The sequence below is a fragment of the Limulus polyphemus genome, unplaced genomic scaffold, assembly GCF_000517525.1.
Source record: "Limulus polyphemus unplaced genomic scaffold, Limulus_polyphemus-2.1.2 Scaffold988, whole genome shotgun sequence".
Lineage (NCBI taxonomy): Eukaryota > Metazoa > Arthropoda > Merostomata > Xiphosura > Limulidae > Limulus > Limulus polyphemus.
This window is the reverse complement of record NW_013666598.1, coordinates 274249-290566: the sequence shown is the minus strand read 5'-3', so window position 1 is coordinate 290566 and position 16318 is coordinate 274249. Positions and strand designations below refer to the sequence as shown.

At 31.6% G+C, this 16318-nt stretch overlaps 1 protein-coding gene across 1 annotated transcript in view; it reads right to left on the bottom strand.

Moving 5' to 3' along the window:
- Positions 1 to 2687: 2687 nt before the first annotated feature.
- The window catches only part of LOC106461569 (transient receptor potential-gamma protein-like), a 61131-nt gene continuing 47500 nt past the window's right edge, over positions 2688 to 16318 (bottom strand). The window contains exons 12-15 of the mRNA XM_013921406.2: positions 15105 to 15299; positions 11393 to 11434; positions 6919 to 7102; positions 2688 to 4182 (exon numbers count right to left, since the gene is read on the bottom strand). Of these exons, the coding sequence (XP_013776860.1) occupies positions 3149 to 4182; positions 6919 to 7102; positions 11393 to 11434; positions 15105 to 15299 (1455 nt within the window). The 3' untranslated portion in view covers positions 2688 to 3148. The remainder of the gene's footprint in view (positions 4183 to 6918; positions 7103 to 11392; positions 11435 to 15104; positions 15300 to 16318) is intronic.

Genomic DNA, 16318 nt, shown 5'->3' with positions numbered 1-16318 from the left:
TAAAACTTACAATGAAAATATAGTTTTGTGAGATAAGAGTGGTAAGCTGTTTATATAGGAAATTACGTAAGATTTAGAAAGAAAGAAGAGATGAATAGTAGAAAAATCTGGAGTTGCATTTTTCGAAGTAGCAGGGACTTTTATACTTATCCAACACAAAAGGTAAGTATTATTTACAATTATCCCTCTTGTCCTCATCGTTTTGAAATACTTTTCCATATGACGCAAATAGGGAGCTTTGAATAGTTATCACAGTCAGTTAACCAAAACTAAAAAAAAAGGAATCACACAAAGGCTGAATTACTATAATTAACTCGTGTATAATTAACCATCAAAATAACTATTTTAATTCAGAAGTCAGAATATTACAAAAAAAAGGCAAAGAAAAATACATAAAACACTTTCTAATATGTTATATATATCTATTCAATATTAATCTAGCTACTGTATTTATTTCCAAACAGTCTAAGATAACTTATTAACCATCAGATGACTTTCAATTGGACAAATCCGTTAGTATGAACCTTCTAAACTACTATGATCTAAGCTATCTGGAATTTATCCTTTCGTTATGCAACTATTTATGGTCTGCTGAGTCAAATAAATCTCAGTCTACAATTTATTCTAAATTATAATTGAAGGGCATCATTCTTTGAACTTGACTTGATTTTCTCTGTGATCGAAACTGTTCACTATTCCAAACAGAATCACCTTTCTTTATAAAACTGGACTTTAACTGGACTGAGTTATTAAATAAACTTTAATAACAGACATTAAACAGCACCACCATGATTATAAAGGTCAAATACTGGACGGCTGCAAAAATTATAAGCAGTACGTGATGTCTTTCAGGGAAATAAAAACTGTTAATGAACGTGAATAAACTGAATTTAGTGTTTTTTAAATAAAAGGAAAGATATTCAGAATATTAAATCAGATTTAGAATAAGAAAAGCACGACCGATTGAGTTAAACAAATTTAGTTGAGGATTTCATGACATTAATAAAATTTTAATTATGCAGATGACTTCGTAATAATAAAAAATACATCTCTTATGTGAAAGTAACAAATCTTCCACTATAGAAACTCACTTCACATGTTCACAATTCTTCGTGTTTTCAACTGATACTTTGAAAGTTTTCACAAAGTTTTTGAGATAATTGTATAAACAATAAATGGAAATATTATTCATGCTATTCACACAGTACACTTACCCCCAAAACTAGAAATACTCTATTTCGGTAAGTTATAACAATGATGGAATATATTGGAATAGTCATTGCTGCTTTTACATAGTAAGATTAGCTTCTTCAGATAGACCTATCTGAGTATGGGGGTACACAAGATTGTCTTTGAATTGTGAAGGGGTACGTAAGGGATAAAAAACAGGTTAAGAATCACTTGTCTAACAGATATTCGTTAAACTGGCCGACACACATATATTTATGATCGCATAGGAAGAATGTTGATATACAAGCCATGGCAAACCTGTTTACGTTTTAAGAGAACTAAGGACGTAAGAAAGTAAAAAAAAAATCAAACAAATTATCATGAATCACGTATGAATTTAACAAATACCACGTCAGTTCTAAGATCGTCTTGCGCTCTTTTAGATTAAAAGTTTTATAAAATTGGCCAGAAACATGTGCCTATAAACCTGTAACATAAGTTCTACTTCGTTAACGAGAACAGGAGAAATGAAATTTAAAAGAACAAATAACTATTTCCACGGCATTGTATAAATCTTCAAAAATTAATTAATAAAAAATCTTACAGGTTTGTAAGTGATAAGTATGGTATTTACTGTGATTGTTTTCCTGACTGGAATAATTATTTGGCCTACTAATTTTTTTATGTTAGTTAAGATACCCCTGGAGCATGCTCCTGACCCGAAACCTCCATTTTTGAGCTGCTAAAATTTTGGCAAATCATTTTTATAATGACCTATATCAAAGGGTCTGATTACAAATAATAATAACTATCAAAATACAGCTTAAAATATATATCTATGTGGCAACTCTTTGTGCTAAATGGACATTGTTCAAGATCTTAAACTAAAAAGCAATGGATATTTTTCAGATGAAAAGAGAAACATAAAATTTACACAAAAGCACGCGTTTTCGTTTATCTAGCTTTCAATTATTGGATGAAAAATACTTAGTTTGTTTAAAATTCATAACTTAGGTCAATGAATGATTGAACGATGATATACGAGGATTTTATCTACTTTAAATCTTTTCATTTATTGCAGCTTCCAAATGATCTCTTTGTTTACCCTTTCTGATAATATTATCAAGGCACAAGCACTTAAAAATGTTTGGAGAATAAATACTGTTGTTTTGAATTACTTTTTTTTAAAAAAAAGCAAACATTATTTTATAATACAACTTGATGCTATGAATATTTTAAAGATGTTAATTTTTAATACCCTCTAGTACCTTTCTCAAGACCAATAATGAACATGAGAGATCTACACCCATAAATGTGGGTACCGAAGGTCTACATATAGAACGATAAAGGAAGGAATCATTTATTAGTGTTATTATATACACATACAGAAATAAAAAAAATCAAATGTTTTGTGCGCGTTTTTATAAAGTTGTGTTATTTTGCCTTTACGTTTATAAAATAAAATGGACTGACATATGTAAACAAAAAAGTGTCATTTATAACAACCTAAGCTTAAGACACTCTGTAGTTTAAAATTGTCACTTACACAAATCCTAAAATCAGCCATTATTCTGTTTTATCTTTCTCGGTTGCAGTGTGTGTAAAGTTTTTGTTAGTTTAAAATACACAGAAGTTACATAAAGTGAATAAACTTTTCAGATTTTTAATGATCTACGTATATATATATTGTTCTAATGATCCTATAATAAATGTCAGGCCTCTTTCGTAGAAAGAGTTCTAGAGCTAAAATTACATTAACAAAACAAGTTAGTTGTATCTTCTTGATTGTAGACCAATAGTTTGCAACAATTACTGTATATTTCAAAATAATTGACTGTAAATTAATAGCGCCAGTGATGAGAAGATATTTTTTGATTCAAAGAAAACATTTTCCGTGTGCCTAATTAAGCCTATTTACATAGCTGGTATATCATCTCTGTACAAAAATATTAATGCAAGACTAGATAATGCTAAGTTATCATATCCAGCCCATAGACATTTGTTTCTCTGCTGGTTCGATTCCAAATAATTGCGACATGATCTTAATAGACCCGTTTACTGTTTTATCGGACTTCATCAAAGGCTGTTCCAAGGATGAGTTGTTATTGGCAACTTCAGGAATAGGTCTGCCACCAGAACGGCTACAAGAGTAGCTAATGACGGGATTTACCTCTCCTGCGGAAATAAAGAAAGGTTTTTTTGAAAGATTATACTGTTCACTTTGGTCCTGCTTTGGAATTTCTTGAAGTTCTGAGAAATCCCACTTTGATTTTACCGTAGTTTCTGAAGTAACAAATTTGGATTCAGCGTAACTCGGAATTGGAGATAGACTCCTTTCGGGGACGACTAGTTTTAAGGGGATGAAAGTTTCTGAAGGAGAAGGAATGTCGTCTGATGGATAATCCAAAGAACGCGTTTTTGGTGGTATTTGAGGCACAGTGGAGCCAGGAGCACTAACAGTCCTATCGATTTCTTTATTCTCTGGAATTCCTATTAATTTGGGAATTGACTGAACCCTGGGAGATGAGTATTTAGTTTGGTCTTGAAATACAAGCTTTAATTTCGAAGGGTTAAATTTCAAACTTCCAAATGTCCGTCCAAATCGGGCTAGCTTTGTGTCAGGAAGTTCAGTGACTGTATCGAGTTGATCCTTTTTAGCTTCCTCTGCACTACAGGTATCTGGAGGGAAAACAATACTTATACTGGACTCACTAGACATTTCACACTGACTGTGGTTATCTGAAGAATCTTGATCACTTTTGGATTCCACACTTCGACTTTTATAAAGAGTAGTTCGTGCACTCTTTGTGGCTTCCATTAAGTTATTCCATTTTCGAATTTTCGCACTTTTCTTTTCACAGGCTAATCGTGCAACTTTCACAAACCTATTAGTTGCTGGTTTCTTAGAGATGTTTAGGTTAAAGTCTGGTTTTGTTGACCCTTCGACAAGACCGATATTGAACCCCTTCATCAAACGACGCTCCTTTAGTCTACCTTTCTTGCCACCAACACCTGAAAAAATGAGAATATGAAAATGGGTCCTTCTTTAAATGATACTATTAATCTGCCTTTCTTGTCACCAACACTTGAAAAAGTGAAACAATGAAATTAGCCCTTCTTCAAACGATTCTTCAGTCTGCCTTTCTTGTTAACAATAATTATAAAGGTGAAATAATGATGTTTAAAAAATATTTGAATGATAAAGGCTGGCTTTGAGATTTTGTATGTGTGTGTGTGAAACTTAATTTAGCGAATAGAACAGCCTAGATGGACCAGAAAAACCCCTTGTAGTGCTTAAATGTATTGTTATGTTAATACCAGCGTGTAAGCTAAACAGACTAAACACACGTTTATGCATGGCTTCAATGAAAGCGTAACTAAGTAAATACATTGAACACACACTTTTTATGCGTTGTTTTAACTAAATTGTACAGATTTTAACAAAGGTTGAATGATACATATTAAAACCATACGAGTTTATAAGTACTTTTCAAGTGATAAGAATATTTACTTTATATTTCTTCTGATTCATTATTTGGATACAAAATATGTATTTGAAAGCAAGAACTAATATACCAAATCTCTAGCGAAGATATCACTACAGACAGAAATAACTGATACATAAACTATGTTAATTTCGTTAGTTCCATAATTGTGAGAAACCTCTAATTACTCTTATGAATGCCACGAGCTTCGTTTGATGAACATTATATTTCAATCTTCCCATTAGATAAGATATACAAACCTCTGTAAGTCTTTGCTTAGAGGATACTGCCACGAGTTTTGTATAATAAATATTATATTCCAATCTTCCCATTAAATTAGATATACAGACATTTACCTATTTTTTCTCATGGGATCGATATATGAGAAGACTGCTATTTCTAAAAAGTATTTTATTATATGTATACACGGTATGCAGAAGAAAGTGTTTTAAAGAAAGTGTCTGTGAAATATATCATCTAACTTTAACCATTAACCAAAAGAAATAAAGCATTTTGTACTCGTTTCGTACTTAAAAAGCAGATTTTTAAAACTAAAGTATAATTAGAATGGAGACATATTTTACACAAAGTAAATAGATGATATATAGAAATCGCATTACTGAGTACAAAGAAAAGAAATAAAGTAGACACGTCGTTAAGTATAAGCTTACATTATCATGATTCTGAACAGAAACGATATAGAGCAGTGAAATTACGTTGATGTCCTTCAGACCTTATATTCTTACGTTTTTCTGCTGCATTTCCAAAAGTTCATAATCTATTTTTGATAGATCGTCCTCTGTTAACTATGTTTTTAGTCATTCCAGTATATACGAACTAATGAAAGCGCTCAAAGGCAGCGGAGTCTCAACAGCACAGCAAGCTCATTCTTATTGAAGTATAGCATGAAAAGTATGATTTCTCGAATTAATTATTGCTGGTCAAAATTTGAACTAAAACAAATATTGATCATATAAAATCAAAAAAAGTGTTATTAGGATAACTTTATAAAACTCCATCTCGTTGTTGTTGTAGTTATAACAATGTACTAGCTTTGAATGTTAACATCAAACTTCTATGGTTATTATAATAATGGGTAAGATGCTGGTTTTATAAGCAGAGTTAAAAACAATGGCATATAATTATAAAAATGTTTCACAATTGAGGCGACATGACACAGAGGGTTGAGTACCTTTATATTAAAACAATTTAGGAGTTTTATCACGTTGTTACAGTTTGTGTTGCCACGTCCGGTCATTCTCTCTCTAATGACTTTGCATCTTGACAATAACCATGCAGCATAGTTTATATTGCAAAAGACGATGTCCAAAGCATACCACTCCACCCTGGTGCTTTCCGATATTCCAACTACTATACAAGGACGATAGATTCCCATTTCAATAGTTCTATCTAACAGAAATCCATAGACTACTTGATCTTTATCTCTTCATATGGTTCATGTTCCAGTTGCTTGAGGTATTCAGCGGTTGAACAGGAGGTATGAGTGGAATTCTTATCTTGGTGAGCTCTTATCCTATTGGTCTCATTTTTAGACGGAGATCGTTCTTGATTATGTTGTGTACTGTTGCCTGGGGCATGTAGACTTGCTTTTTCACCTGTTAGAAGACGCCGCACTTTGTTTACCACAGCTTTCATACGACTTGTTACAGATCTCTTTCTGGATGGTCATCATCCCTAATTTGATACATTTTTTTTTCTGTTTTCCTATGCTATTAAGTACGATGGATATCACTGTCTTAGAAATTTTAATTGAACACATCTTTATAATGTGAGCGTATGATTATTTTACGTCAGAAAGAGCTGTTACATACCCTCTCAAAAGTGATCAATTTTTAGTAGTATCACACACACACAGCTAAGAAGCGTTAAATTGTGTTATATACACGTAGTTCCAGCGCGACGTTATACTAACGATGGTTGTAACCTTACCTTCTGGTTTACATATTTAAAATTGCTTTAGTATTACGTACTTAGCCCTTTGTATGTCACACGCCAATTGCACCTGATAATCAAAGGGACTCCGATTAGTACTTGTTGTTTTATCAACTGTAAATCTTCATCAATGAATGCTCATTAAAGCTTTAATTGCGATATTTGATTTTTCATTTACATTAACAAAGAAGTACTTTGAGCCAAGTAAGAATATTATGTGGCTAACAAAACAACATAGCCAGAATAGTCTACCCAAATTTAAAACTTATTTCGTATTCAGCAATTCAATTGAGTAAATGGAGCAACATACCCTGCATTTGTCCTTTTGCAACTGAAGTATTAAACCCGCTGTTTTTTAAGACCTCCATTAGTTCATAACGGAAAGATGAGATATCTTGTTTAATCTCGTTCACATCGTCTTCAGTCACGCCTTGATTGTCGGCACGCCTTTGTTCTTTAGTGATATACCGACGAACTAAATTTCTCATGATGGTCTGTATGTAAAAGAGGGAGGTCAAAGAGAGGAAACAGAGTTATTAAAATAAACAGCATAAACTTATCGACAATAAAAGTTAGAAAAGCACGAAGGTTATGGCGTGACGTAATTTTCGTTGGACTAGACAAGAGATATGTAGTCTAGGGCAATTCGTTTCCGTCAACGTCTTCAATCATTTTGAATTGACAAGTCTGATGTGTTAAATTACAGCACATTTGAAAGACAGGGCCGTTCATTACCGTAGAACTTTCATAAATGTGAACATACGTAAAACTGAAATAATGCATAAAATACGTTATAGGTTCGCCATCAAGTCTATGTTCGTTGAATAAACTGCCTTATTTTAAAGAGATAACTACTTTCAGCAAAATAAAGAAAACACATAATTATGTAATAAAATTATTGGAATAATCAAGAAGCATGTCTAAAATTGTATAATAGCTATTATAGATATGTCTCTATTGTGTGCCCCCCAGTGGCACAGCGGTATGTCTGCGGACTTACAACGTTAGAATCCGAGTTTCGATACCCGTGGTGGGCAGAGCACAGATAGCCCATTGTGTAGCTTTGTGCTTAATTAAAACAAACAAACTCTATTGTGATGTATATCCACACTAGGTGACTTCCTAGGTTCTGTTTTTTATTTAAAAAATCAAACATTTATTTTCTTATAATTCAGTCCTATTTGAAAGTATTTGATATTTTACAATTAAGGAAATTAAATCAGTTATGAATATTAGGGAATAGGGATTTTTCATGCTTTGTCAAACATATCCAAATGGGATAAATTAAAGGATTATATTGAGAAATATCATGTGCTTAACGAACCCACCAAAAATACAAAGTAAAGATATGTAGGAGAAGAAAAAAATCATTGAATCTCTGAGTGAAATTTTAAATATCTTATTAGAGCCTATGATTACGAAAGTAAATATTAATATTAAATATGTGAAAATGATTTATTTCAAAACTTCCGAAAACGATAAATACAAACCATTCCTTTTAACCATGGATGTGATTAATTATATCCTAGTATTAAATTCCCCTGTGGGTTAAAAGCCGTAGGATATTGTCTTTATAATTTCGAAACTCCTTTAAATATTACATTTCAATAGCAAAAGATAATGGAAAATATTAATTTGGTTTAATATAACCGTTTCTTTGAATTTAATAATAAGATATATCATAAAGATTTAAGTAAAGCTGTGAGCAACTAATTTTATTCTACATACGCCACCCTAGTAATGTGATAATTTGATAAAGAAAAGTTAATTTTTTTACCTAGTATTCATAAAAACAATTATGCCATGTATTTAAAATTGGCATAAAAAACATTTAGATGACTACTTTATAATTTGGAAGGATAAGTAAAAAGATGATGTTTTTCAAATAATACCTTAATAAAATTGAGAAATCTTTTTAATTTATCAAGGAATATAATGCAGATTTTTAAACAGAAAAGTGGAAACGGATGTTTTTTACAAAACCAACATCGTTGCCTAAATTTTTATAGTAATCACCCTAAACACACTAATTTATTATTGAATATTTCTATGTATCTAGCTCAAAGATTCTTTAATTTTCGATTAAATGAACTTAAATGATTTTCCTTAAATTTAAGGATATAGTAAATATTAATTTAGAGACTTATATTCAGCTAAGAATAATTTTTAATAAATCTGTGAAATTTTCCTAAAAATTATATTTCTTTCGCTACTACCAATTACCCTAACTATAGTGTAAATTAAAAATATACACATGACCAACTAAGTTATTTGGCTTACAAAATCTAAAAAAATAAATCATAATCATAAAAGCCAAGTGTCGATCAATCACGCTCGATTTCTCCAAATGTCGTGAGTTACACCAGTCCAATTCCAATTTTTATCCTATAATACTCCTCTTTTCATTGCCTGTTCTCAATTGAGTTGAATTCAATTGCTAACATAGGCATAAATAGCTGCTAAATTTCGTCACTTTTTCTGCTATATAAAAGCCTGTTAAGGAGGGGGTTTTTATACCAAGGATTTATTTATCACCAAGTAAAATTAATTTGACAATTGTTATGAAGAGAAGTTTTTGAACGATGATCAAGTATTTACAATAAATGTGGTTTTAATAGAACTATTGCAATAATGAAATTGTTGTGATTATAAAATAAATGTGCTCAATGAATACTGGGGCAAGGATTGATGCTGGAAAGAGACACCCTTTAGGCAAAATAGATATTGTTCATGATATTGTTCCCGAAGCTAGAGGACCCTATATTTTTCTAATGACCAAACATGATCGCCCTTTCAGCCGTGGGGGCGTTATAATGTGACGGTCAATCCCACTATTCCCTCTAGTCTTACACAGCTAAATTAGGGACGGCTAGCGCAGATAGCCCTTGAGTAGCTTTGCACGAAATTCAGAACAAACTAATTGAATAGACTAGTTTAAAAGCATTTCAAAATTGACGGTAAACCAAAGCCTACCAATATGAATCCTCCAATATGCGTATGTAACTTTACCGCTTGTAAACAGAGGGACGGTGATTGTGAGTCGAGTGCCCTAACCATCTGGCCATGCCGGGCCGTCTATTCAATAGGTAAAAGTTATTGTAGTTAAGAACAACCTAAAATAGGTATAGAATGTTAAATATTAAAAATATGAATATTATTAGAGAAAAAATAGGACTTTTGCTTACAATAGTGTTAATTGTAAATTATGTAAATGTTATGTAAGATGTATTAAGAAATTAAAGGATCAACTGGAGAAATTATTGCTAATGTAAATAGTAAACTTGACTGTATTTCTATAAATATTATATATATTTTCGAATGCAATATTTGCAGAGTTTTTTTATAGAGGAAACAGTACATTTAAGAGTGAAATTCAATTTATGAGTCATGTTTCAGAAAGTCCTTTAATTAGTACTTTATACGCCTGACAACATTTTAATAAATGTATAAAAGACGGCGTTGATAGTCTAATTAAACCTTTCTTATATATATTCCCTTTGGTCCTGTAACAATAAAAAGTTAGTGAAAAGAGATATGATATCTTTTTTCAATAAGAAATTTATTACAACACTGAGTCACTAACACTTAAAATGTACTGCATGCTAAACAAAAAGGCGCCAAAGTAGATTTCTTCAAAGGAAACTGTTTTATTGCTGAGGTATACAGATTAGTTTTTCTTGTGTTGTTCGGGTTCTTATGTTTCATGTTTTTACTCTGAAAGACTGAAAAGCATCAAAACCGCTAAAAAATATATTACAAAAATTACGTTTTTTCTAGATCATTGTGTTTTATTGTTTAGGAATTTTTGAGTGATATTACAATAACTTAAAAGTTTAATAAATTCTCTCAGTCAATCTTCAAATTCCTGATAACTATCACAATTGTGTATCATATCATTTAATTACAACATCTCTTAAAATCGGGTTTCGATACACACGGTAGGCACAGCACAGCTAGTCCATTGTGTAGCTTTGGGTTTAATAACAAACAGATAAACAAATAAAAGCAATGACTATAGCGTGCCTTTCAAAAATAACTGAAGTTTGACATGCTTTTATGTAAGAGATGACATAAGTATATTGAATTCCGATAAGAATGGTTATGATGTTGTTTTCTTAGTACAAAGCTACATGATGGCCTGTTCACCATGGGGAATCGAATCCCAGTTTTAGCATTGTAAGTCTTTAAAGTTACCGCTTAAACACCAGGGGACTTCAAATGATTAAGCGTCGAAGTTTCGTCATATGGGCAACTTCTCATTATATGTAATATTAGTACTGCATTTTAGCTGGTGTACACGTTTCCAAATAATCAATTCGTGTAAGAAAACTAAAAGCAGAAGCACAAAATTACACTAGTTTCGGGTTTCTTAGAAATTTAATATTTGATAAGCTTGAGATAATACAGCAACAATATCTAACGTTAAAATAAAAAATACAGTTTTAAATGTGTTAGTAGCTTGCCAAGTAATTTCTTAAATGCCATTTCCCATATTAGACTATAACCAATTTTACATTGCCTAATAAATGCCCATATTCATTGCTTACACAAGTACTGCAATACGAGAAACTATAGACAACAGGTCTTAGTTTTGTTGAATATAATTAGTTCAAGGGCGCATTGTTAAGATAAGTTAAAATTAATAGTTTTTGGAATTAATGTTTTTGTACTATGATATTAGAATATTAACGTTACGGTGCTTTGTATAAACTTTAATTAATCATTTTATATTTGTATTGACGATTTTGATCTCAAAAATAGTTACAAAAAATTCAGATACTTACTTGATAACGGAGATTTCGCTCACTTGCTTTTTTGGCTTGTTTCTAATTCAAATAGATATAAAACAAAAAAATGAAACATTCTACTGAAACAACGAACTTTGAACTGGAACTTGTCTATTTCTATCTCTATCATATGCCTCATGAACCCATGTCTATTACAACAACGTCGTGAACAAATCTATAAATATCGTGTTGGCTGACGCCATTTAAGAAATGTATTTATTGAACTCTCAATTATACATTTTTCAAACTAAATGATATATTAGTTTCTAAAATTTTCCTGCTTGTTTTAAACTTTATAAAAAAAATCAATTAATTCCAGAACAGAACATCACCGTTTTTCCAATATACTTCTTGGAAGATGTGATTAAAAATCAACAAAGAATCAATAAAATTGACAGTTATTTTAATTAATAACCTGTCCAAGTTGTGTTAAGGTAAAAAAAAAAACATGTTTGATAAATTAGTAGGGGAGAAAATACATTATGTAATTAATCATTAGCTACATTGGTGACATAACATAATGGTCATAGAATATGATATATCTTGTTTTTTATCAACATTAAATGTTCTCATTAACTTAGCAGTTGAAGAGCTTAAATCGCCTTCACTCTGGTAATACAGCGAAACAACATTATACTGTAATTTCCTGTTGATTTGTTATTTTGTTTTAATATATCTTAGTGTTTTCGCCACCCTAAGTGGAAAATTTTGAAACCTTTCCAACAAGTAGAAGTTTCGATCGTGACCTACACGTGCTAAGAGCTCCAGTACAGCTGTCATCGCCTCGTATCTTACATGTCAATAATTCTAAATGTGGCTACTTTTAATTTTGAGGTAATGGTAAGTATGAAGGAGCGAACATTTGTTTTTTGTTAAATATGCATTTTTTGTGTTGGCAGTAGAATTACTTGAAAAATACAAATAAACAACTATCGTTGCTAGCAGCAGAGACACCTCGTGAAAGTCTGATTCAAAAGTAAAGTTCTCTGTGAAGCATTTAACGTTATCAGCTAAACTTAGCTACCGAAGCCTAACATCGCTTTTAGTTAATCACAATAAGAAAGTCTTATGCTACATTATATTGGTTGTTTAATAATTCTCGCGTTAAGTTACGCAAAGGGCCAGTCCTAATTTTGAACTGATAGAATAGTAGGAAGACAGCTAGTCAACAGCACCCACTTTGAACTCTTGAACTACTGTTGCCTGGTCGAAAGGTGAGATTTGACTGTCACTCTTATAGCGCATCACAGGACCCAATGCGAGGTTTTGCGGCAAGAGAAGTTAACAATGGATTTTAGGATTAACAATACGGGCATATTAACCACTGAGACGTTCCTGAGATGTTTATTTTGATTGAAATTACTGTTATCGTCGTCAGTTGACATCACACAATGTGATACTCAACTGCATTCATAGAACGTCGAATAAGGATATTTGTTCTCACTAAACGATATTAAAGCATTTGACATTCTAAACCAATAATAAAGACATATATTTTTGTTAATTAAAAAGTTTATCATATTATGTAACGACTAGTGTATTACAATCGCCACACGATCGCAGTGTCATTATAGTTGACAAATTTAAGAAATAATAATTTAAACTAACCAATTTTATTAATAAATTATTATTTACATCCTTTCATCAGGAATTTAATTGCATATTTCTCTTGATCACATAAATCATGAGTTTGATTTTTTTCAATACGCGCTACTTGGAACAAACGTGGGTATCATTTCAGGTTGTGAATCGGAAGATCCAAGGTTCGAGCCCACGATATGCCGCTGAAAACGCCTGGTACTTTCCGGCGAGAGTTGATTATCAAAGTAATAGTTAATCCTGCTATTCGGTTAAGAGTAGCCGTGTAGGCGTCAAATGCTGCTGATTGGTTGCCTTCACTCTGATCAGCAGTACTAATTTGGTACGTCATAGCCTAAACCTTGAGGTTTCTGACATTACCGTTTAAACCATGTATCAGGTTGAAAATACAATTATCTGAGTTACAATCAAACAGCTTTTAATAGTAATATCCTAGAAAACCAAGGAAAACTAAGCTGAATATCGTTTTATAATACCTAATTAAGAGTTTATGTTTTATCAGCTACCTACCAAAATCTGGATTTACCTAGTTTAATATTATTATTATTTACATAATTATCGAAGTGCACTACAGAGAAGAACATACAAAAATCTTCTCTCCCACCGTCCCCTCAATTAAAGATATTTTCATCACTGTGAGGCAACTAAGCAAGTTAAAAACCTTTACCAGTACACTAATACATTGAGAAAACAGCAGTTCTATTTAAGGCACATATTATACCAATTTTTATTTGAAGGAAACACGATCAAGGAATGAAAAATATCATTCTCAGTATGAAGTATGTGAGAAGCCTAGAAATGAACCGATTGAAAAGGTTCTGGACAGAGCGAGAGACACTATGCGTGCATTTAGTTAGTGAAATCTAACACTTAATGATATTATACATGTCATATTACATCACTATAAACTGATAACTATTTAAGTCACGTCATTTTTTACTGGTCTAACTAGGACATTTGATGCTGTAATCCAGACGGCCTGATGAACTCTGATTGGTTGTTTGGTAGCCGTGAAGCGCAAGCTACACAGTGGGCTATTTGTGCTCTGACCACCACAGGTATGGAAACCTGATTTTAAGTGTCATAAGCCTGCATACTTACCGCTGAGCCACTGGGGGACGAAGAACTCTGATGTTGAGCGAAAAGTCTCATCGCTTGATGAGTATTGAATATAAGCTCTTCTTATCTAAAAATCCCAGTTAGGCCAGTAAAGGATAACGTGCTTTAATTGTTATTAGTCTGACAGTGTTCTTATGTCAGGCATGTTAATACTAAATCTTATTTGTTATTAATTATTATTAGTCTGACTGTGGTCTTATGTCAGGCATGTTAATATTAAATCTTATTTGTTGTTAATTATTATTAGTCTGACTGTGTTCTTATGTCAGGCATGTTAATACTAAATCTTATTTGTTATTAATTATTATTAGTCTGACTGTGTTCTTATGTCAGGAATGTTAATACTAAATCTTATTTGTTATTAATTATTATTAGTCTGACTGTGGTCTTATGTCAGGCATGTTAATACTAAATCTTATTTCAGGTACAGTGAAACAGTATCACATTAGATGAGCAGAAGCTTTCTAACGAAACTTTTCATCCCCTGTTCAGATACCATATACGCAAGTTTGTTTGTTTTTTCTTTACTAGTACAACACAACTGACTGTAGATGGAGTTTTATGAAGTTTATAGCCTTGTGCATTAATATCTGGCTATCTTTCAAATGTTTATTTACAGGCTCTTAAAAAATTCGTGGACAAGTTTTGTAAAATTAATGTACAAATTGAGAGGAATTATACAGAAAATGTGAAGAATTAATTCACAAACTGTGAGAAATTCATGTGCAAACTGTAAATAGTCATGAACAGGTTCTAAACGGAAAAAGGTAAGTTTAGCATTATATGTATTTTTTTTTCTGTTGTAAAAGTGTACTATTTAATTATCGTTTAACATAATAGTTGAATTAAGTAATTTTTGATAGAAAACAACCATTTTCTTTTCAAAGAATTTCTTAAATGCATATACCATCCCCTAAAAAAAGTAACAAAAAGTGGTTTTCAATACAAGTTTCGTTTTCAACGGTCGGAAAAGATTCTAACCAAGACTTACCCGGTACGTTTTAAGATTTTGTTTCTTCGCTGATCGTGAATACCCACAGATCTTCCTGACAAACCAGCAAAGGAGATAATAAAAACTTTTAGGAGTGGGTATGATATTGAAAGGAGGAGGAACGGTGGCGCCATCTTCAAAATAACTCATCCATAATTTACTTCGTGCAAATTTCCATTCCTTATCAGTATGCTCCTTTCAAGAAAATATAGATAAAAAGTATGATATCAAAATGTTTTGATTCTGTTTTTTTTAACAAATTTTAATAATTAGCGTGTAATTGAATATTCAATGTTTCTCCTAATAATACGTTTTTACGTATAGGCTTATGACTGCGATTCACATCTTTTACGGGTATTTCAAATTTATCCTGTTCATCCAATAAAATTTCTTGTTGTTTTTGTAAATTTTTATTTTGGTAAAACGAAAATTATGTAACAAGATAACACTGTTGGTCATCAAGACAGTAGAAACTAATAGAAGGAATTTTATAGTATACTAAAATATAAAAACATGGTTATTAATAAGACCTTCAATGACAGGAGTGATGTACCCGTAACGTAGAATATACATTTGTGTATAGTTCAATGTTGCAAAAAACTCATTTTTGCATGCATTTTTAAAAATACTAGCAGTGCTCCTAGATGGAGTGCTACTTTTATACTTTTTATTTTATATTATGTGTTATACTACATGATACACTATGAATTCGCTTTTTAATGAAATCTTATAAAAAACAGTAGTTTTTGTTAAGCAGCTTTTATGATTTTATGCCATTGCTATCCAAAGAAAAGAAAACCTTTTCACTTTAAATAAACGCATTACAATTTTCTTAAATACTGGCACCTTCTTTAAAAAAAATTAGCCCTCGATCACATAGTGATACTTTTAACCTTTGAAGATTTGAATTTGGAACCTACATTGGCAAGGTATGCATCACTGTAGTGTTAAAATAGAAAATCACTGTAAATCTTCTAGATGTGTAATATTGATTTGTTATACGTTCTGTAGTATATATATAGATATACTTACACACACACACATATATATTAAAGTCACACACACACAAAATTGATGTAGCTTTAAACTCGGACAAGTCAGAAAGTTCGATAAATAGTAAAAAAATGATGAAATGCAGCAGGAGATTTTCACTTGAAATAAGCACTGACTGACACATTGGAATTGGTAGTCCATGTTTTCTACTTATCAGCAAC